This window comes from Tursiops truncatus, chromosome 6 (genome assembly GCF_011762595.2).
Source record: "Tursiops truncatus isolate mTurTru1 chromosome 6, mTurTru1.mat.Y, whole genome shotgun sequence".
NCBI lineage: Eukaryota > Metazoa > Chordata > Mammalia > Artiodactyla > Delphinidae > Tursiops > Tursiops truncatus.
Window position 1 is genome coordinate 96266872 of NC_047039.1, and position 21981 is coordinate 96288852.

General features: G+C 48.4%; 2 protein-coding genes across 5 annotated transcripts in view; both read left to right on the forward strand.

Annotated features, from left to right (window-relative positions):
• Window positions 1-701: 701 nt before the first annotated feature.
• ATP6V1G1 (ATPase H+ transporting V1 subunit G1) lies at window positions 702-7299 on the forward strand. Its single transcript, XM_019946499.3, has 3 exons — window positions 702-867; window positions 4416-4516; window positions 6418-7299. Exons 1-3 carry the CDS (start codon window positions 786-788, stop codon window positions 6589-6591), a joined length of 357 nt encoding a protein of 118 aa, XP_019802058.1. The 5' UTR covers window positions 702-785; the 3' UTR covers window positions 6592-7299.
• A 256-nt stretch (window positions 7300-7555) lies between these two features.
• The window catches only part of TMEM268 (transmembrane protein 268), a 32008-nt gene continuing 17582 nt past the window's right edge, over window positions 7556-21981 (forward strand). The window contains exons 1-2 of one of the 4 annotated variants that reach the window (XM_073806472.1): window positions 7556-9725; window positions 17704-17890. In XM_073806472.1, coding sequence (XP_073662573.1) covers window positions 17782-17890 — 109 coding nt within the window. In that variant the 5' untranslated portion in view covers window positions 7556-9725; window positions 17704-17781. Of the gene's footprint in view, window positions 9726-13004; window positions 14466-14500; window positions 15519-17703; window positions 17891-21981 lie in introns of those variants that run through there. The other 3 variants (XM_019946498.3, XM_073806471.1, XM_073806470.1) reach the window with 3 other exon arrangements.

A 21981-nucleotide genomic window follows, 5' to 3' on the forward strand; every position in this document is an offset into this window, starting at 1 on the left:
TCTCTGCTGTATCCTCAGTACCAACAGCGGTCTAGGGTCGCAGCAGGCATTCATCAAATATTTATGGAAAACACTAATCCTTTCCTGAGCTTCGGTTAAGAAAGGGAAAACACCCTTCCTCAAATCACACAGATTAGTGGCAGACTTCACCCCAAGTCTCCCTATTCCCAATTCAGATTCCAACCCAAGAGCCTGACAAGAATTTTAGCCTGTCCCTAAATATATTCCGAGTGCCAAAGAAAACTCCAAAAAGGGGCGGGAGTACAGCAGTGGGCAAAATAGGGGAAAGTGATTTGACTTGGCCCCTTCTCTCTGGATCTCGATGTGAGCTTACTGTAAAGGGAGGGATTACCGCAGTAACGACGTCGCAGAGCGGCCACAAAGATGGAACCAGAGAAAAGACAGACCTTAAAAGGGCCTTGAGCTGCGTGTGAGCAAGGAAGACAGCCACAGCAGATCCTGCGCAGGCGCAGTCAAGGCGCTCTGGTCTCCCGCCTCCGTCCCGCCCCGCCTCGCCCCGCCTCGCCCCGCCTCGCCCCGCCTCGCCCCGCCTCGCCCCGCCTCGCCCCGCCTCGCCCCGCCTCGCCCCGCCTCGCCTTACCTCGTCCCCACCGAGTCACAAGATGCCAAGCGAAGTCAGCTGACGCGGCGTTGCGGAGGTCACGTGATGGTACGCGGGGCGGCGGGCGCAGGCGCAGATCTTGGGCAGCTGGGTCGGCTGACCCGAGGGGGCGATAGAGCCAATTTAGGCCTGTCTGTGGCGTGTCGGAAACGTCGCCGCAGCTATGGCTAGTCAGTCGCAGGGAATCCAGCAGCTGCTCCAGGCCGAGAAGCGGGCCGCCGAGAAGGTGTCCGAGGCCCGCAAGCGTGAGTTTGGGGTTGGGACGGCCAGGCGTGGCGCGAGTCCAAGAGTTGCGGGCAGGCCGCGGGAGGTGGTAGGTGGGTGAGGCCCGAAAAACTGCTGACGGGGCCGGGGGCGGGGTGGGGATTGGTTACAATCGCACTCGCAGCTCTCTGGATCCGAGGCTTTGGAAGTCTTGTAGGTCGCCTGAGAGCTGCGATGTAGGCTAGTAGATAGGGCGTGGAGACAAAGTGGACGTCCTTCTTAGGGTCTCGGGGGTGTGAAAAGTGGATTATCCCAAGGGAACGCGTTGTTCTCCCCCTTCGCACTTACTCCTTTGGGGTCCTCCATCTCACTGTAGGGAGCCACCATCTACACTTTTGCTCAGTCTGGAAACAGTCCTTTTTGCCACGTCTCAGACCCTCCCTCGTTCGCCATGTTTAGTCAGTTGCCAAGGTTTATTTGTTCACTTTTTCTCCATTCCTGCAGCCAGCATCTTAGTCCAGGGCATCAAGTTCTCTGAGGCTCCCGTAGTAGCCTAATTCGTTAATTCCTTACATTTGTTTTTCAATGCTGTTAATACGTGCCAAACACAGTACCTGGGACATCTGTGGTCTTTATTGCGGTATTCAAAGCCCCAGTGAAGGAAGCAAATTTGGGGTAGATTAATTGCAGGTGAGAGGAGGGCTAGAGTTGAGAAGTGTGAGGTTGCTCAAGAACTTAACAGGTAGATCGAATCTAGATTGGTGAGTGGAAGGCTTCCTCCTCTCTTCCGTTTGGTTCTCCTCACTGCAGTCAGTCATACCTCTCAATTGCGAATATGACTTCCCCACCGCCCCTATAGTCAACAAACGTTTAGTGCTTGCAGAATAAAGCCTAAATTCCTTAAGAGGGTGTAGGAGGTGCTTTTGCATCAGGCTGTGGCTTTCTTCTCTAAGCTCCCTTTTAGGTACTCGCTCCAGACACAGTGATTCCTCAAAAGCGCCTTGGTTGATTTCCCCTGCAAGCCTTTGCACAGCTGGTTCCTGATGGGAAGAGCCTTTTCCTAGGTTACTCTTCATCCTCTAACACTTAGGCTTCTTCCGATATCAAAATTTAGGCAGTAGTTCGTCCAGGAAGCCTTCCCTGCCTTCATCTTTTCCCCTCAGACTAGGCTAGGAGTCCTCCCCAAGTACCTATTCCCGTCATCACTGTGCAGTAAGCTGTTTCTTCATATGGCTCAGTCACTAGACTAAGCTCCTGGAGAATAGGGACTATGTCTGATTTAACTTTTGTATCTTCAGTTTCCCATCTGGTGAGATAGATGTTTCTATTCCTATTTGACAGATGGGAAAAATGAGGCTCAGAGAAAAATGGTATGACCATACCCTGGGAAACAACATAGCTGGGGTAAAATACCAAAAACTATTAATCTTAGTAATGTCTTGGTGTTCTTTCCCCCAGAATAGGATTTATACTCTTATCCCATACCCAAGTAGATTTCAAGCATGCCTCTTTTACTTTTTCAATTAGGGGTTGTGTGGTACTCTGTATTTCATTGGAAAAGCTTTCTTTGAGGGAGCTGGAGATGGGAACAAGTCTTCTATTCTTGCTCTGGTGACTGGGAAGTTCTGTGTTCCTCATGGAGTATTTCTGATCATGACCTTGACGCAGTATTTCCAGAATGACTTCTCAGAGTTTGTCCTGTGATGGCTCATCAGCAGCAGAAGTTGTATCTGTTGGGAAGCATGTGAGAATATTTGGGGGAAGTGCAAGAACAGGTATTGGGCATATGGTAAGAATGATTCTGAGTGCCTTGGAGGTAGGGGTCATATTATACATCTTCCTTTATCCCATCAGAACTGGTGCAGGGACTTGTATATCTCAGGTAGCTATTACATAGTGACTGAAAGAACTTGTTTTAAAGGAGTGAGTTTATGGCTAATATACACCTCAGAATTTGCAGTGGTTAGGAACAGAAGTATTGAGCAGACATATAATATGAAGAAGTTACGCTCTTTCTTGATCTGTAATTATGGTTGACACACCCAGTTAGGAATTGGGAAGAGGCAGCGCATGATGTGGTAAAATGGTCCAACCCCAGTTTTTCATGAAATCATTGCTTGGACCATAAACTTTTTAAAAATTTTGTATGTGGTTTGTCATTGGGAGTGAAACAGAACGCTGGCCTCCACATGTAAGGCCCACAAAAAAACAAGATTTAAAAGAAATGATTTCCTCCTCAGATATTTTTAGGTTTTCAGAGAAGCCAATGAAAATTGAACTTTGAAGGTGTTTGCTGACAGGCGGAGAATGGTTTACTAAGTAATTAATTCAGGGAGCCATAGTTGTTGGGAGTGATCAGGACAGTGGTATTGTGAAATTATGTGGAGCTACTGCATAATGTTCAGGCTGTGTTAAAATTTGTTGGTTTGGAAAAGAACCTTGACTTTGGAATATGGCTTTGAATATATAGCAGATGAGGAAGACAAGCATGTGGGGCATTGGGATAGAAGTTGGCTCCAGCAGACCTTAAATAGTAGGCACTAAATAGTACTGGAGTAAATATATACTTGGAGAAATAGTCCTTGTGGGGCTTAGACACCTATTGTTTTAGACTAGCCTCATGGAGGATTGATGTCATGGGGTCATCACCAGTTCAAAATCCTGTTGTTAATCAGGAGGTGGAAGGTTAAATTCAGTTTCATTCACCTACATGGGTTGACTGGGATTTCGGCAGTTGCTATACAATGAATTATAACAGCTTGCTTTTAGATGCAGGATGTCTTTTACTCTGAATTAAATCCTCAATCGATTGTCTAGGACCTGCCCCCCTCCCCCACCATCCCATTTGGGTGTCTTAGAAGTTTGGTGAACAGGGAAACTTGTTGGTTGATCTTGTGGTCTGTTTTCATAAAGCCTCTGATAGAACCTAGAGAATTTTTCCAGCTCTATGTTAAACTATGCTCTTCTAAAAACCAGAGCCCCTGTGTCTCCTCACTTCTTAGATGCTTGTGCAGTCTTATGTCCAGTGCTCCCCATTCAGAATTCCTTCCCAGAACCACTTTTACTTATTTCCTTGTGCACAGGCATGGGTTTTAGTTTCCAATATTACATCATCTGTTTCATTAGTTACAGTTTAGGTTGATGTCCCTTGGGAGTGTGTTAGCCTCCCTGCTAAGCTTCTAAGCCGAGCTCCAGTTGTAATCAGCAGCATACTTAGGTGTTTACTTCTCAGGAAGAGAGAGAATTCCCCAGATGGCTAATGTCGCCCGTTTTATGTTGGTTCTTAGTAGTTGAGATTGAGAGAATATTCTGACACATTCCAAATTTTTTTGCATCATTTTTACGGTCTACTGTAGGTATAGAAGGCGGTCCTTTTTATCTAGTCACTCCTTCTGAAGTACAGTCTAGTTAAGTACAGGAGGCAGGAGCTTGTACTATTAGTTAGCTCTGAATTCTCTCTCTCTCCCTCTTCCCCATGCATGTCTCTTGAGACTGTATCTTTAAACTTTTGTGCTTGTTTATTAGAATTTACCATCTCAGTCTCTGCTTCCTCTTCTGCTTGTCTCTTAACCACTTCCTTTGAAAACAGGAAAGAACCGGAGGCTGAAGCAGGCCAAAGAAGAAGCCCAGGCTGAAATTGAACAGTACCGCCTGCAGAGGGAGAAGGAATTCAAGGCCAAGGAAGCTGCGGTGGGCTCAGTTTATTTTCATTACTGCCTTAGTTTCCTGAGGCTTCCTTCTCCTCCTCTTCCCCTTAGGCTCTCAAAATATCCAGCGTAGCTCAGAGATTCTGATTCTGGTAGAAATTTGAAAATTTGGTTACTGGATGCTTAGGCTGAATCTCTTAAGGTGATTAATTTTTAACTAACATTTGAATCCTAGTCTTCATTTATTCAGTTAAATTATTAATAGGTATAATTAGATATTAAATATAGATAATTTATAGAGATAAGTTATTTAATATATATATTGAATATAGATATTATTAAATACCTTTTGAACAGTTAATGTGTGCCAGATGCTAGAGGATCAGCTGTGAACAGAAATAGACATGGCCCTCATGGAGTTTAGCGTACAGCCTGGTGGTCAGGGACACTTAGTAATAAAATGTAAGTGATGCAAACCAACAACTGAAGAGGGCTGTAATGGTCATAAACATAAACCACATGGAGCCCCACTTTAGTATAGTCACTTATCAGTAGTATAGGCTAGACCACAATGTGTAAGATGCATATAATAATAGTACAAAAACAGATACAGAAAGTACAGAGGAAGTAGGGAAAATTCTGGAAAAGGGAAAGGATGGAGGAGGTTTCGTAGAGAAAAGAACCTCTATCAGGACTCTTGGATACAGGCAGCAGAAAACAGTTCAAACTGGTTTAAGCAAAATGGAATTTATTGACCTATATGCTTGGAAGCCCAGGTAAAGGCTAAGGTTTTTTGGGGTTTTTTTGTGGTACGCAGGCCTCTCACTGTTGTGGCCTCTCCCGTTGCGGAGCACAGGCTCCGGATGCGCAGGCTCAGCGGCCATGGCTCACGGGCCCAGCCGCTCCGCGGCATGTGGGATCTTCCCGGACCGGGGCACGAACCCGTGTCCCCTGCATCGGCAGGCGGACTCTCAACCACTGCGCCACCAGGGAAGCCCCACTTGGACCTCTTTGAGCCCTGGTTTCCTCAACTGTAGAAAGGGGAGTGATAGCCTCCTCATAGGTTATGGAGGAGTAGGTAACAGGTCATAGGAGAGAATGCTGTGTAAACTGATGTGTTACACAAATGTGAAGGGATATAGTTGTAAACCTTCATAATGAGGCGACAGCAGTTTAGGTGATGAAAAGATTCAGGCACAAAAAAGTGATACCTTAAGAACCTGATAGATCACATTCTAATAAATTAGGCATAACAGTTAACAATGAGAAGACAGTAGACAGTAAAAGAAAATCTGTCCATCAGTGTGTGTGTTAAGTTGTAAATGGAAACTGAAGAGGTGAGACATCCATGCATTAAAAATTTCAAGCAATAAAACAGGGCAACAATGAAGGGATAGTTTCCCTCTCACCCAGACCCACAGTCCTCTTTAGAGATAACCACTGTTAACAGTTTCTTGTGTATTCTTGTAGAATATTTCTACTTGAAAGAACAGATGTCACGTATTCTTAATACTGGTGAAACCACTGTTGAACTTAAGGGCTAAAACATTAACCAGTAATGGTGAAACTGTATATTCTTTCTAAATTGTATTGCCCTTGTGTTTGTTATTTTTTAAGAGCTTTTTTTTTAAAAAAAAAAAAAAAAAACACCATGTATCTACCCCCTTTAAAACCACACAAGGAGACATATTACTAACCACCAGGCCTCAGTTGTTAGGTCTTTAGGTTCATTCCAGTCTCTGGTTAAGGCTGCACGTGAGGCTGTAGAGGGATGTGACTGTGGAACCCTGACTTCTCTCACGCTCTTCAGTCATGCTGCTGATTACTTACATTCATTATGAGACTGGGTTTCTTCAAAAGTCAGAACGTTGCTTATTAAATGTTGCTCCTGCCCAGCCAGAGCGTCGTCCTGACGTTCCCTCTGTCATTGCTCCCCGACTCCAGGCTCTGGGATCCCACGGCAGTTGCAGCACTGAAGTGGAGAAGGACACCCAGGAGAAGATGACCATCCTTCAGACCTACTTCCGGCAGAACAGGGATGAAGTCCTGGATAACCTCTTGGCCTTTGTCTGTGACATCCGGCCAGAAATCCATGAGAATTACCGCATAAACGGATAGGGGAAGAGCAAAAGCGCTGTGCTGTGGATAGGCATTTTAGATGCCTTCATAGAATATGAGGCTTCAACAAGGCTTGGGTTATATTCTTGTGAAAAGGCATTAAATTATTTCTGTATATTATATAATAGGTCCCTTCACTTTTTGCAGAATAGCAATCATAGCTTCTTTGTACAAACTTATGGCCTATCCAAAGATTTTATCTTTTTACCTCACATTTCTTAGAAACTTAATGGGTATATGTTGTCTGTTTTCCTGTGCCTTTTCGCTCGAGTGGCATATTATGAACACTGACTTTTTGTTTCTTAGATATAGTTTTGTTTTTTCTTTTAATTTTATGTCATAGCTTTATGTTGCAACTCTACTTGTTCAAAAGTTAGATCATGAAGGTTCCTTCCTATGACCTTAGATATAGTTTAAAAAAAAACAATTTTCTTAAGAAAGAAAGGGATTAAATTTTTTTTTTCCCCTAACTCTTTCTTGAAGGTCAGGGGCTTTATCTATGAAAAAGTAGTAAATAGTTACTTGTAACCTATGTGAACAGCCAGCCTTAAAATAGTCCTTTCTGGCTAAGAGTTAGAACAGTGGGGACTAGTATTGGGCTGCTTTTGGTTTCTCTTATTTAAAATTACTAGATGATAGAATTCAAGAACTTGTTGCATGTCACTACTTGGTGTACTGATACTGTACGAATAATCATTTAAAAGTCAAGACTCTGTCATGCATATTTTTCCCCTCTGCTTCATCCTCTTTGATAATGCAAAATGCACTTTGACCCAGATGTTCTGCAGAATTTCACTAAGGAAATTAAATTAGCACATGTATCACACACATTCACATACATACTTAGAAAATATTCATGGTGCATATCTTAGCAGGAAGGAAATCACTTCCTTGGGTGATTTCACCCAACAACTGTTTTGAAAAACAGCAAGCAGGGGACTTCCCTGGTGGTCCAGTGGTTAAGAATCCACCTTCCAGGGCTTCCCTGGTGGCGCAGTGGTTGAGAGTCCGCCTGCCAATGCAGGGGACACGGGTTCGTGCCCCGGTCCGGGAGGATCCCACATGCTGCAGATCGGCTGGGCCTGTGAGCCATGGCCTCTGGACCTGCGCGTCCGGAGCCTGTGCTCCGCAACGGGAGAGGCCACAACAGTGAGAGGCCCGCATACCGCAAAAAAAAAAAAAAGAATCCACCTTCCAATGCAAGGGACAAGGGTTCAATCCCTGGTCAGGGAACTAAGATCCCACATGCCGCGGAGCAACACAGCCATTGCTCCGCAGCTACTGAGCCTGTGTGCTCTGGAGCCTGCTCGCCCTAATGAAGACTCATCGCAGCCAAAAAATTAAAAAAAAAAAAAACCACACGCACACACAAAACAGCAAGCAACTAGTAGATCTGAAGTTTGCCTTTTCTCTAGAGCACCCTGTCCTGGGGCAGCCTTGGACAGGTTATCAAGCGTGTTTCCTTCCTGGTGGGCTAAATGCTGAGTGCAGTACCTATAGTAACTTCACTCTAGCACTTAAGAATTAAATGCCCTCTGGACTTCCCTGGTGGCACAGTGGTTAAGAATCCGCTTGCCAATGCAGGGGACAGGTTCGAGCCCTGCTCTGGGAAGATCCCACGTGCCGCGGAGCTACTGAGCCTGCGCTCTAGAGCCTGCCTGCTACAACTACTGAAGCCCACGCTCCTGGAGCCCATGCTGTGCAGCAAGCGAAGCCACCACAACGAGAAGCCCACGCACCGCAAAGTAGAGTAGCCCCCGCTCGCCACAACTAGAGAAGGCCCGTGCAGCAACGAGGACCCAACGCAGCCAAAAATAAATTTATATTAAAAAAAAATGCCCTCTGACCCACTAGAAGCTGAAAGTCTTCCGCTGCAAGATAATTTCTCGTACGTAGAAACAATTGAAAGAATGTTGTGCTGAAACTACGGGGGAATTAGAGGGCCTTTTAAAAAATTGTATCTTTTATGTGACTGAGGATGGGTGGATCTCAGGCCACTTCCGTCTCTAGTTGCTGTTCCCTCTCGCAGAATTCCTCATAAGAATTTTCTGTACGAGCTTTTCCATTTTTTACTGTTCAGGCACTCCAGTTAGGCTTGCCATGCCATTGAAACTGCTTGCTCGCCAGGGTCAGCAATGATGACCTAGGTGGGGTCCAATCCTCTGCCTGCTTGACTTTCAGTATCATTGGACAGGGTTGGCTATTCCTTTTTGAGCCACCTTCTTAGCCTCCCTTCTGCAGCCGTGTGCTGCCTTGCCTCTCCAGTCTCTTGCTGGTTCCTCCGCATCTTTTCCTGTGGTTTTGTTCTTGTGTGTCTCTACGTCCCCATTTGAGACCATCTACATTTCATGGCTTTGATACCATCTATATTGAAGACCCAAATTTGTATCTAACTGTCCTGAACTCTAGAATTCTCAGATTGTTTATTTGATATTTTCATTCAGTTATCTGGTAAGCATCTCGATCCTAATATGTCCCAAACTATACCTGGTTTTGTTAGGACTTTACTCCTGGTATTGCTAAGTGTATCCAGACCACGGTCAGCAGTGTCCTTGATGCCAGTAGTACCCTGTCAGTTGTGACAACGAAAAATGTCCCCAGACGTGGTCAAATGTCCCCTGGGGATCAAAACCACCCAGTTGACAACTACTGTTAAAGCAACAACAAAATTATTGAAAGTACCACACGATCCCTGGAACATTCTAGGTACTCAAAAATTGTGTCCTAATTTTCCAAAATTTGGTTCTCCTTTTCTCACCCTAATCATCCTTGATTATATGTCTAATAATAGCTCTTATTTGTTGGTATAGGATATACTCTGAAGTCTCAGTGGCTTAAAGCAACAAAGATTTCTTACAATGTTTGATACATGTTGGGTGACCAAGGCAGCTGTTCTCCATGTGGTGATGCAGTGATTCAGATCACCTCCACTTTGTGGTTCTACCATTTTAGCACATGGTTCCCATGATTCCAGAGGCAAGGGAAGAAAAAGTTGGCAAACGTGCACCAGCTCGTCTGTGCTTACGTCCTGAAATGAATGACATTTGTTCTCAGCTCATTGACCCTCGTGCATCACGTGAGCCAACCTAACTGCAAGGGAGGCTAAGAGATGAGGCAGATCCTGTGGTTATTTGGTGAGTAAAAAATCTCTGTTTTAATTGCAAACAGTAGCTTTCTCCATGCCAGCTAGTGACCACGTGCATTGTTCACGAGCAAGAATATTTTGAAAGGCATCTTTTTTCCCCAAGTAGTGGGTCTCAACAGTGGGTTTCAAATGTTCGGTAAACCATGTAAACAAATGTGCTGTCATCTAGGCTTTGTTCTATTTATAGAGCACAGGCAGAGTAGATGTAGCACAGTTCTTCAGGGCCCTAGGATTTTCAGAGTGGTCAGTGAACATTGGCTTCAACTTCAAGTCACCAGCTGCATTAGCCCCTAATAAAAGAGACTGTCCTTTGAAGCCAGGCACTGACTCCTCTCTAGCTATGAAAGTCCTAGATGGCATTTTCTTCCAACATAAGACTGTTCTGTCTACATTGAAAACCTGTTGTTTAGTGTAGCCACCTTCGTTCATTATCTTAGCTGGATCTTCTGAGTAACTTGCTGCAGCTTCTACATCAACAATTACTGAATCATGGAGATGGCTTCCTTCCTTAAACCTCACGAACCAATCTCCACTAGCTTCAAACTTTTCTCTGCAGCTTCCTCACCTCTCTCAGCCTTCACAATTATACAGAGTTAAGGCCTTGCCCTGGATTAGGCTTTGGTTTTAGGGAATATTGTGGCTGGTTTGATCTTCTTTTTGACTGCTAAAAACTTTCACCAGGGACTTCCCTGGCGGTCTAGTGGTTAGGACTCCGAGCTTCCACTGTAGGGGCCCCGGGATTGATCCCAGGTTGGGGAGCTAAGATTCCGCAAGCTGCACAGTACAGCCAAAAATAAATAAAAATTTTAAAAAACCAAAGTATTTCTTCTGGTTTTGACCCAGTTTCCTGACAAATAGCATGTGACTTGTCTAACTCCCTGCACATCCCTGCCAAGGACAGTGGTGTGTCTAGGCCCAAGCTCTCGCGTGCATATCTTACAGGGGAGTACTCACCGTGTGATGTGACTCCCAGGATTTCGAATCAATGTAATGGAGCCAGGAGCAATGGAACGTACTGTGGGGCGTGCTTTTGGAAATACCCTTTAAGATGGCTCTAATTAGTGGCCAAGCCTAGATTTGAACCCAGGTCTGCCTGACTTTCCAGCCTGGGTTGCTGTATGATTTAGTTCAGTGTGTTCTATGGCAGTGTTTCAAGCAGTGTGTTTCTAAAAGAGAAAGTCAATGACTCTACAACTGGCAGACAGGTTCCAAAAAACAAGATCTAATTTTTGATCTTTGCTTTTTCACTTACTCATCCCATGGTTCTGAGGCTCTCTCCTGTCCTGTCTGCTGCCACACTTGAAGATTCTTCCAGGCCAGGAAGAAGTTCTTTCCCTCTTGCTTCACCAAGGTTGCCAGCTAGTTGGCAGCTAACCCTCAGACATGGGCCTGTAACCCTTGCAAACATGACAGGACGAAGGGGCTAAATGCTGAGTAAGGGTGGCTTTGGCTGGGGTTTGTGGTTATTTGGATTTGTCTGTAGTTGAGGCCCTGATAATTTCATTCATAGCCATTCATTCACTAACTCAGATGTGTGTAACAATAGCTGGGGGCCAGCTCTGAGCATGGGCAGAAACAGCCCTGTGCCCCAAAGGTTTATTCTCCTCTTGGGAAAGGGGACACTGAACATTGACCATAGCGAGTGCTAGGTGTGGCCATAGGTTAAGGAAGAGTAACTATAAGGATGGGGGACTGGCCTGGGCTCAGGACAGGAGAGGGCTCCTAGAAGAAGGGCCCTTTCAGCTGAGACCTGAGAATGTGTCAGTTATCTGGGCAACGAGGTGAGGATGAGGTTTGAGGGTTACCTTCCAGAGGGAGAAGGATGGCAACCACTGAGAACTGGAAGTGAGAGAGAGCACAGGTGTAGGAGGAACGAGAGATGGTCTGTGCTCTTGGAGCTTAGGGTTTTCAGAGGTTGGGGGACAGCGGGTAAAGATGAGTACAGGATAGGCTGGGGGGTGGGGAGGGGCTAGGGCCTACCACAGAGAGCCTTGTGAATCCATCAAGATAGCGCCACTGAAGACTGCTTTCCAGTGGACTTTACTAGGTATTACTCACCTTTTGTCAGATTTCATTCATCTTTCTCCATTCTCCATGGAGCCCCCATTCCCTCACGCCATAGTGCTAGGCCTTGCCATTTACTGTATTTTCGGAGATGCAAAAGAATTGCCCAGAAATGCAGTTCACTTTTTTCTTTTTTTAAAATTTATATATGGCTGCATTGGGTCTTCGTTGCTGCACAAGGGCTTTCTCTAGTTGTGGCGAGCGGGGGCTACCCTTCGCTGCGGTGCGCGGGCTTCTTGCGAGCCACAACTACTGAGCCCTCGTGCCACAACTACTGAAGCCCGTGCGCCTAGAGGCCATGCTCCGCAACAAGAGAACCCACCACAACGAGAAGCCTGCAGTTCACTTTTACTCAGCACTTTCTGCGAAGCACTTCATCATCTCATTTAATTCTTAAAATCTCTCAGTTTAGCAGATATCCTTTTTTTTTTTTTTTTTTTTTTTTTTTTTTTGCAGATATCCTTTTATAAATGAGGGAATTGAAACTCAGAGAGGGGAACTGGGCTGTGCAAGTTCACATACCAGTGAGTGGTGGAGCCTGGTCAGCCAGTTCCAAAGGTCCACGTCTTTTGCCTCCTTAGCAAAGGAGGCTGATGTGTCAACATTCAAGCTAGAGAGACAGGCAGTGAGAATGCAGAGTGAAGGTAGCTCAGCTGAAAGGGCAGGAGTGTGACATCTGGCTTCATGTAGGAGGTAGGCCTTGCTGGGGAGGCAGGATTTATTTATTTATTTATTATTAAAAAAAAATTTAAACCTATTTTAATTTATTTATTTTTGCTGTGTTGGGTCTTCGTTTCTGTGCGAGGGCCCTCTCCAGGTGTGGCAAGCGGGGGCCACTCTTCATCGCGGTGCGCGGGCCTCCCACTTTCGCGGCCTCTCTCGTTGCGGAGCACAGGCTCCAGACACGCAGGCTCAGCAGCTGTGGCTCACGGGCCTAGTTGCTCCGCGGCATGTGGGATCCTCCCAGACCAGGGCTTGAACCCGTGTCCCCTGCACTAGCAGGCAGACTCTCAACCACTGCGCCACCAGGGAAGCCAGGGAGGCAGAATTTAGATGGTCACCAGTTCACACACCTGTCCCAGGATCCCTTTCAACATCCAGTCAGCAGGTAGGAGAACTCCAACAGCCCATGAATCTTGCTCCCATGCCCCCAGATTGTGTTTTGGGAAATTAGGCAAACTAAATAGAGATCTTGTGTGTCTTGGTCAGTGGTACCCAGAACAATGGCTGGCACTCGGCAGGCACTCGGTGTCGATCTTTTGATGAATAAATGAATAAACTAATTTTTAGTAGCCTGCTTCCTGGATGCTCACTTGTCTGATGAATGAGGATCCTGCCTGGGCAGCATCAGCTGCTTATTCCTCAATCACTGCTCTGCTCATGTCCCCAAGCACTCCACCTCTGCCTCTGGCAGAGCATGAAGACAGCTATATCTGCCTAAATTAAAATTGCACCCATATTCTGACTCGGCAAGTCCACTTGTAGATAGGCAGCCTGTGGCATGTACCCGGCACTGTGGCTATGACCATCCCAGCAAGGCCTGTGAGCAAGAGTGGGAATTCCCCTTACATGTCCACGAGCGGAGAGAGGCAAAGGAAAGAAAGCCTTCCTATTACAATACATGGAGGTGTGTGCGCACCCCTTAAAAAGAAACCAGACAGAGAGGAGTGTTCTGGCATGAGGTGAATGCCAAGGAACTTTGCTGAATGAAAAAGCAGGGTGTCCAACAGAATAGAACAGGTTCCCTTTTGTGGAAATGCACAGTGTACACATCTGTCTATACCTTTCTATGGAAATGTACGCAAGGTTAGTGCTTTTCTCAGGGAAGGGGTTAGTTGTCACTGTAGACACCCCTGAAGTCTCGAGTGATGGTGCTGGGGGTGGCAGCCAACGTCTAGTGAGCGGCCATCATGTGTCCTGCAGTTGTGTACACTTCACACCAATTATCTGATTAGAGCTTTACACAATCCCATGAAACAGTATCATCTGTTGTTTACAGAAAACTAAGGCACAGAGAGGTTAAACACTATAGCGAAGATGACTTAAAAAATCGGAGACACCTGGCTTAGAGCTCAGGGAGCCTGATCCCCAAACCGATGCTGTTAACACAGTGCACATATAACTTTTCATTAAAAAACAAGTCCCTAAGAAATTTCTGGTCCAAATATTTCTTCATCCACCGGGTCCCGTGACTGTCAGACATGGGCTGGACCTCAGAGGCAAGCCGCTGCTCTCACGAAGGGGAGACGGAGGCTCCGAGGGGGGTTGGAACTCTTTCCGTCCGGGGCGCGGAGACCCCCCTCGCCCCCGCGCCCCAGAAGCGACGTGCGTGGTCGGCGAGCGCCGAGGCGCTTCCCGGCGTCCCGGGAGGGAGCCCGGCTTATGAAAGGCAGCTCCAAGCTCGGTTCCGAAGCGGGTCCGGGAGCCGGCTTCCCTCTGGGCCCCGAGGCGAGCCCGGCGGGCGGCTCCTCCCGGTGGGGTGACCGCGCGGGGCCGCCCCGGCCCGGGGGCGGGACCCGGGAGGGCGGCGCGCGGCGCGGGCGGCGGGCGGAGCGCGGGCAGAGGTGCCCCGAGGCTGCGGCGTTGTGGGGCGGCGGCGCCGCCCGACCTTCGGCATCCCCGGGACCCCCGGGCGGCGGTGAGGCGGCGACGGCGGCGCGGACGGGTGAGTGTGCGCGGGCCCAGGGCGCGCCCCCTGTGTTTGCGCGCGGGCCCGGGCGCGGGCGGCCGCGAGCCCTGATTTGAGGCGCGCGGGTCCCGTGCTGCCGCTGGGCTCCCGTGTCTTGGTCTGGGGTGGGCGCCGCGGGCCGCGTCCGCGTTCTTCCTGCGCCTTTGGGCCCCATTTCCCTCTGTCGTGCGTGGGAGCTGCTCTCGGGCGGCTCCTGGGAGCCGGTGGGCTTGGGACAGTGGGAGTGATTTCAGGGTGAGGGAGGCCCAGAGGCAGCAGACCCGGGAGGAGACTTGAGGGCAGAACCTGAAGCTAGACTCAGCTGCCCAAGGCCAAGGCCAGATGCGGCGGAGCATCCCTTGCCCGAATGAGCTCGGTTCCGTTGTGGCTCCATCCCCCACCTGGCTCCTTGACCTTGGAGAGTTCACTTTCGTTTCTGGGTCTTAATTTTCTCATGTGGAAAGTGGAGAGCTTGGAGCCATTGTCTCTCAAGGCTTTTCCACCGCAAAACGACTGTGACAGACCCTCTGTGGTCCCTTGTTGGGACTTTCCAGTTTAACAAAATGAAACCTGACTTGTGAAAACTGTAGGAGTCCCCTTCTCCCCCAACACACACGAAGGCACACATGCACACCCCTCAGTGAGGCACAGGGCCTCCTGGGGAAGCTGGGCACTCAGTGTCTGCAGAAATGGAGACCTTTGCTCAGCGGGACTTTTAGGATATCTTCCTTTGCAGAGGCTTGCCACTCAGCTCAAAAAGATGGATAACTGGAAGGTCTGGTTAAGTGGAATCAGCAGTGGGAGTTAAGGAAGCTGGGGAGTGGATGACCCGTTAGTTACAGGAACCTCAGGGCTGTGCTCGCTCCCTGGCTCTGACTCCACCCCTGGTGCCTCTCCCTCCCTCCCTTGTCCCCTAGGGCTAGTGCAGGGCTGAGTGGGGTGGCAGGTCAGGACACACTGATGGGTGATGGGTCAGCACCTGCCCTTGGCCAGTCTTGCCAACAGCCCTCGTGCCCTCTGCAGCCTCCAGGTTGGATGAGGAGCTGCAGGGTGAGTGCACAGGCTGCCCTGATTGGGCCCATCCTGGCCTCTGGTTTGTACCTCTCCCTACTTGGTAGCCCCTTCTCTTGCTCTACCTTTGCCAAGCCAGGAGCCTCTTTCCCTGCTCCAAGAAGCCTCCTGAAACACTCTTCCCTCATTCCAAGGCGCTGCCGGCTCCCTCTGACTGCCTTCTTTGGTCATTGTCTGTTTGTTATTTCTCTTTCTCTGAGTTTCTCTTTCCCACCAGATGGTGGTACCCAGCAGGGAGGGCTGAACAGGGACTTAAAATTTTATTTCTGGTTTTATAGTTTAGAAAGCACAGGGCCTGGCACTAGAAGGTTCTTAGGGAGTGTCTGTGGAGTAAAAATAATGATTGCTATATTCCTTTTTGCCCCGTGCTGCTCTCAAGTGATTCAGGTATGAATTCTTTAAACCTCACAACAGCCTCGTTACATTATTCCCATTTACATGTGTAGAAACTGAGGCAGGTACAAGTCACTTGCTCCAGGTCGTACGTGTGGGAAGTGGCAGGACTGTGCAGGTTGCTTTTATCCATTATGCTAAATGCCCTTCAGGTGAATGAATTCTCCTGGTTGGGACTTTGTGGAGGCTAATTGGGCCAACTGGGGTGCTGGGATTTCTTCTTCCCAAAGACAATGTCTAGTTGTGGGATTTTGCAGCTAATGAACCTTCCATGCAGTCTGGAAGGATGTCTGTGCAGCCCCAGCTTGTGGGTGGTCCCTCCTGCCTGGAGGAGGGAGGGTGGGCTCAAGGACCTTTCTGAGATTCCAGTACAGCTTCTCCGGGCAGCAGGTTCCTAGCTATGATGTCCCTGGGTTCCTGGTCTGGAAAATGGATCCAAAGATTCTGTTTGTCTCCTGGGCCTAGGATATAATCAGGTGAGGCAGCAAAGGGCCTCAGTTATTGCCAAGTGCAGGGCAGACATCCTTGGGCTGTTGTTGCTTTCATGCCTCTTGGGGGGTACGAGATAAGAAGGAGGAAGTAAGGGGTGATATGACTGACCGGTACTCAGTGATATTTGGGAGTGCCTGCTGTGCGCCAGGCTTGGGCTAGGTAAGGGGAGGTGGTCCCTGCCATCCCACAGCTTGGCAGCTCAGATGCCAACTGGAGCTTGTTACTAGATCACACCTGGGAAATGCAGTCTCCCTCTACCCAGTCTTTTTTTTTTTGTGGTATGCGGGCCTCTCACTGTTGTGGCCTCTCCCGTTGCGGAGCACAGGCTCCGGACGCGCAGGTCCAGCAGCCAAGGCTCACGGGCCCAGTCGCTCCGCGGCATGTGGGATCTTCCCAGACTGGGGCACAAACCCGCGTCCCCTGCATCGGCAGACGGACTCTCAACCACTGCGCCACCAGGGAAGCCCGACCCAGTCTTTTTTAAGGCGGTTTAAGGAGGAGGCTCAGCGATAGCCAGACCTGGGTGCTGAGGTTCAGGGGCATGGGCATGAGGGGCTTGTATTCTGAAGCTGGATAGCCTGGTCCATCTCCTGTCTCCACAGCTCCCAGCCATCCCACCTTGGGCAGGTCATGTTACATCTTTGACCCTGTTAAATGGGAGAAACCTGTGAGGAAATGGGCCTTATGATGAGCAGGGTACTGGATGCCATACTTATGTTTTCCTTGTGTTACCCCCACAGCAGCTATGCCAGATAGGCCTCCCTGAACCCATTTTACAGATGAGGTCAGAACGGCTCAGGGAGTTAAGTACCTGACAGTGAATGTCCCAGAGCATGTGAGGGCTGAGTGAAGGTTCAAATCTAGGTCTTTTGGTGCTAAAATCCTTGCTCTTTTCTTTTCATAACATTCTGCTGCTTTGTATAAACACGGCTCCCCATGATGAATATACCTATCCTGTACTCAGTCAGGAAGCGAAATCCCAGATGCCTGGGAGTGGGGCCTGGTCAACTCGTGAGTTCTCTGTGGGTCCCTCGATGTGTCTGAGCTGGAGAAGGTCCCAGAGCAGAGGAGGTCTCAGCCAAGACCTTGAAGGGTTTCAGCCCTTGCCCCTCACTCCCTCTGAGAACGTTCCTCAGCACGATCAGCAAGTTCACAGTCCAAGGGAAGACTCTGGGTGGCTCTCACTGGTCTGGTGATGGCTTTGGCCTTGAGAGCCTGAGGAGCCTGGCCTGCCCAGGACCAGGCCTGAAGTTCTTTCTCGTGATGTTGTTTTCTGAAGGCAGGCGAAGCTGAGCTGGCCGCTCCAGGATGCACCACAGCTCTGAGAAGGGGAAGCAGAAATCCTGCTGGCTCTGCTATGGCGTGTGAACCGCAGATGGACCCCGGCGGGGCGGCTGGCCCCTTGCCCACCTCCTCCCCTGGGTGGAGCGCCCTGCCTGGCGGGAGCCCTCCTGGCTGGGGGCAAGGTAGGATCATGACCCTTAATTCCTTCCTCCCCTATCCCCCTAGGATGCTGAACTGGACTCACATAGTATGATTGAGGGGAGGGGAGCGGAGGGGCACAAAAGTGTCTTTAGATAAGAGCGGGCATTTGGGGATGTGTTTCCAGGCCACTTTCTGTCATTTCTACCTCTTCTCTCTGTCACCAACTCCTTAGATTGCCCTCTGCCAGGATCCCTGCTGTAGCTTCCTAGCACCTTTCCTCCTTGCCTCTTCTGTTCTCTGCATGGTGTCTCAGAGAGATTTTTTAAAATGCACAGCCAACCAAATCGCTTTCTGTTTCAGTGTTTCCCATTAGGCTTAGCATGAAGATCTATCATTCTCCAGCTTGCCAGCCCTGCCTAAATGGCTCTTGCTGCCCCTGTTCTCTGTTCCTGCCATGCTGCCCTGCCCCAGGACCTTTGCACCTGCTGTCCCTGCTGTGTGTTATGCCCTTTCCCTGCCTCCTTTTCCCTGCTTAATTTCCATCCATCCTTCAGAGCTAAGTTCAGATATCCCTTCCATGGGGAATCCTCTCCTGATGGCCCAGCCTAAGCCGGGACCCTCTGATATATTCCTGTTTCTCCCTATAGCAATTACCAGTCTGTAATTAAATAATTACCTGTGTAATAAAGTGTTGAATGTCCAGTTTCCTCACTAGAATGTAAGCTCCACAAGTGCAGGGTCCCTGTTTTGCTTTGTTCATCACTGTGTCTATAGTACTTAGCACATGGCTTGGCCCATAGTATTATTATTTTTAAAATTTTATTATTATTTATTTTATTTATTTATTTTTCACGGCATTGGGCCTTTGTTGCTGTGTGCAGGCTTTCTCTAGTTGCGGTGAGCAGAGGCTACTCTTTGTTGCAGTGTGCGGCCTTCTCATTGCAGTGGCTTCTCTTGTTGCAGAGCATGGGTTTTCGGCACCCGGGCTTCAGGAGTTGTGGCTTACAGGTTCTGGAGCGCTGGCTCAGTAGTTGCGGCGCATGGGCTTAGTTGCTCCGCGGCATGTGGGATCTTCCCAGACCAGGGCTCGAACCCGTGTCCCCTGCATTGGCAGGCGGATTTTTAACCACTGCACCACCAGGGAAGCCCTTTGCTCATAGTAGATGCTCAATAAGTATTTTGTTGACTGAATGAATGAGTGGCTGGGCATAGGCAAGGGGAGATGGCATTTTGCATTGTGGCTTGTTTCTTAGATGATTTAAAACTTAAAAACAAGGGTTCCTTTTATGACTACTGTTATTAGGAAAGCAGTTCACATACACACATACCAGTAGAATGAAATGGAATGGAATAATTTACCTTCAGCTCTTTGAAGATATAGCTCTACTGGTTTTTGGCAAGCCAGTTCTTGCCCCTTTATAGGAAATAGCTCCCTGTACACACACACACACACACACACACACACACACACACAGTGGAGGACTTGCAGTTCTCACGTTGAGGAGCAGATGAGAGAGATTATTACCAAGAATCCAGGAACTCATGGTTTGAAAGGGAAACAGAGACACTATGAAAAGTCCTCACATTGCTCAGGCAAACACTGTCCTCATAGTGCAAAGAGCCAGGCTAGGGGAGTGGTTCACAACCTCCATGCCTGGGATCCAGCTCAGTGTGTGTTTTCTGCTCTGTGCTGTGCAGTGGAGGGCTAGTCTGAGGCTCCGCACAGCATGACTGCCTGCATTTTGTATGCTACCCTTTCTCTTCACTTCTTCTCTTCTTACTTTCATTTCCCCTGGTACCACCAGGCAAGCTGGTTCTCCTTTCCGAGGTTCAGTTTCCTTTTCCATTGTAATGGTTTTCCACCTTCTAGGAGTCTTGGAGGATTAAATGGAATCACGACTGTGAGCCTAAGTCCGTGCCTGGTGCATAGGATGGGATCAGTCCCTGGAAGCTATTCTTATCACATTTTATTGTTCTATTTTATTTTGGTCTTGATCTTCTTTTTGTCTGTTTTCCCTCATTTGCTTATTTTTAAATCTAATTTTATCTTTTCATATTTTATTTTATGAAGCCACCTTAAATCCTTTCTGGAACAAGGTGTGGGAAGGTAAAAACCAACACAGCTCAACTGGTGTGCCTTTATGGTAACTTAGGAGCTTTGACAAGCTGGCTTTTAAATTATGACAACAGTAGCAGCCAGTCATTCAGTACCCATTTTGCACCAAGCGCTTAATTTTCATCATCTTAATTATTTGCAAAATCCTCCGCGGTGGATATAATCATCCTCTAAGGGGATGGCCAGGGATTAAATTGTTTCTTCAAGGTGCTCTGTTAGTGAGAGGCTGAGTTACCATTTGAACCCCAAAGCATCTAGCTTGTGCTTTCCCCACCTCATTTATACAGGAAGCATTTATTTAGTGCGTACTGTACACCTGGCACTGAACCCAGCTCAGGGGATTCAATGATGTGCAAAACCAATGTGGGAGTATATAGTCTGATGGAGACAGTGGACTTTAATCAAGTAATTGCATACACATGTGCTCATCTTTGATAAGCATAAAGGAGGAGAGCATGTAGTTATGGGCAGGTTTATCAGACAGATTTGATCTGCTATGAGTTTAGAATGTCAGGGAAGACTTCCTGGGCAAGGGATTAATGAGCTGGAACACAAATGATGACTTGGATATAACGGAGTGAGGCTAGGTGGATGTGTTCTAGGGAGAGAGCCGGAAGAGCATGCACAAAGGCCCTGGGGTGGGAGAGAACACTACACGTCCAAGGGGCTAAGGAGGCTGGGGTGGCAAGACACAGAGTGAGGCTGAGGCTTCAAGGTGAGCTTGGCAGGAGGCTAGTTCTTCGAAGGGCCGGGGGAGCTTGGTAAGGAGGTTGCTTTTTGCCAGAGGACTGGGAGGCTCTTGAAAGTTTTACTCAGAGAATTTGTATTAATCTGATCTGTGCTCTGGCTGCTGTGTGAATGCATCGTAAGAGGAAGAGCAGGTTGGAGAAACCAGTTAGGAGACTACGGCAGGTACAGGGAGAGGTGAAGGGAGCCTGGCCTAGGGTTGTGGTGAAGATACCAAGGGGTGCACCGAGCTGGGAGAGATTTTGTTGGCCCAGGTGGCAGGGCCCAGGGATGGACGGGGTGAGGGGTTAGAGGAGCGTTTGGGTGGGCCAGGGATTCCCAGGAAGGTAGAGCTAGTCATTTTGCTTTAAGACTCAGGGATTAACCCCGAGCTGGGCCCTGAGCCAGCAGGTAACATGTTCATGGTTTAATCCCTTCAGTCCTGCCTCCTTTTCTGAGCAACAGCTGCAGAAAACGTGCTGAAATATTCAGCTCCCAGCCCTGCGTGGCTGAACGCTGGGATCCTAGAATCTCAGGGCTGGACTACCCTGCAGCAGCTGCTCTGGCTGCTCTCTGGTGGCTCCCTGGGCCTCATACGTGATGGAAGGAGATCTCGGTCCTTCTGTTCAGAGTTTCTCTACTCAGAAGGGAAGTTGGTTTGGCTTCTTTCTGCTGCCCTTCCTCCCTGGACCCGAGGGGATTTCACTGTAGCTGGCCTCCCTCAGGTCTCCTGGTCTGGCTTCATTGCAGCCCTGCAGGGCATCCTCGAATAAATTTGATAGCCATTGTGACAAGCCTGAGATGATGTGTGTTTTTGAGGTATGACTTCACTCGATATATGCTTTTAAAATGTTGAGCGAGTGCAGAGACACTGGGGAGGGCTTGCCCGTAAGTCAGCGGATTAGTTTTCTGTGACTGTTGTAACAGGTGCCACTAACAGTGGTTTAGCAAATGCAGTTCTTCTCTTACAGTTCTGTAGGTTAGAAGTCTGACACTGGCCAGACTGTCGGCTCACAACCTGACAGCCCTGGTCAGCAAGGCTGCATTCCTTTAGGAAGCTCCAGCGGAGAATCTGTTTCCTTTTCTTTTCCAGCATCTAAAGGCCACCCACAGTCCTTGGCTGCTGAAGCCTTCCGCCATTTTTTTTTAAATTTTATATTTATTTATTTACTTGGCTGCGTCGGGTTTTAGTTGTGGCGTGCGGGCAGCACACAGGCTTCTCTCTAGTCGTGGTGCGCGGGCTCTAGAGCACTTGGGCTTAGTTGCCCCGTGGCATGTGGGATCTTAGTT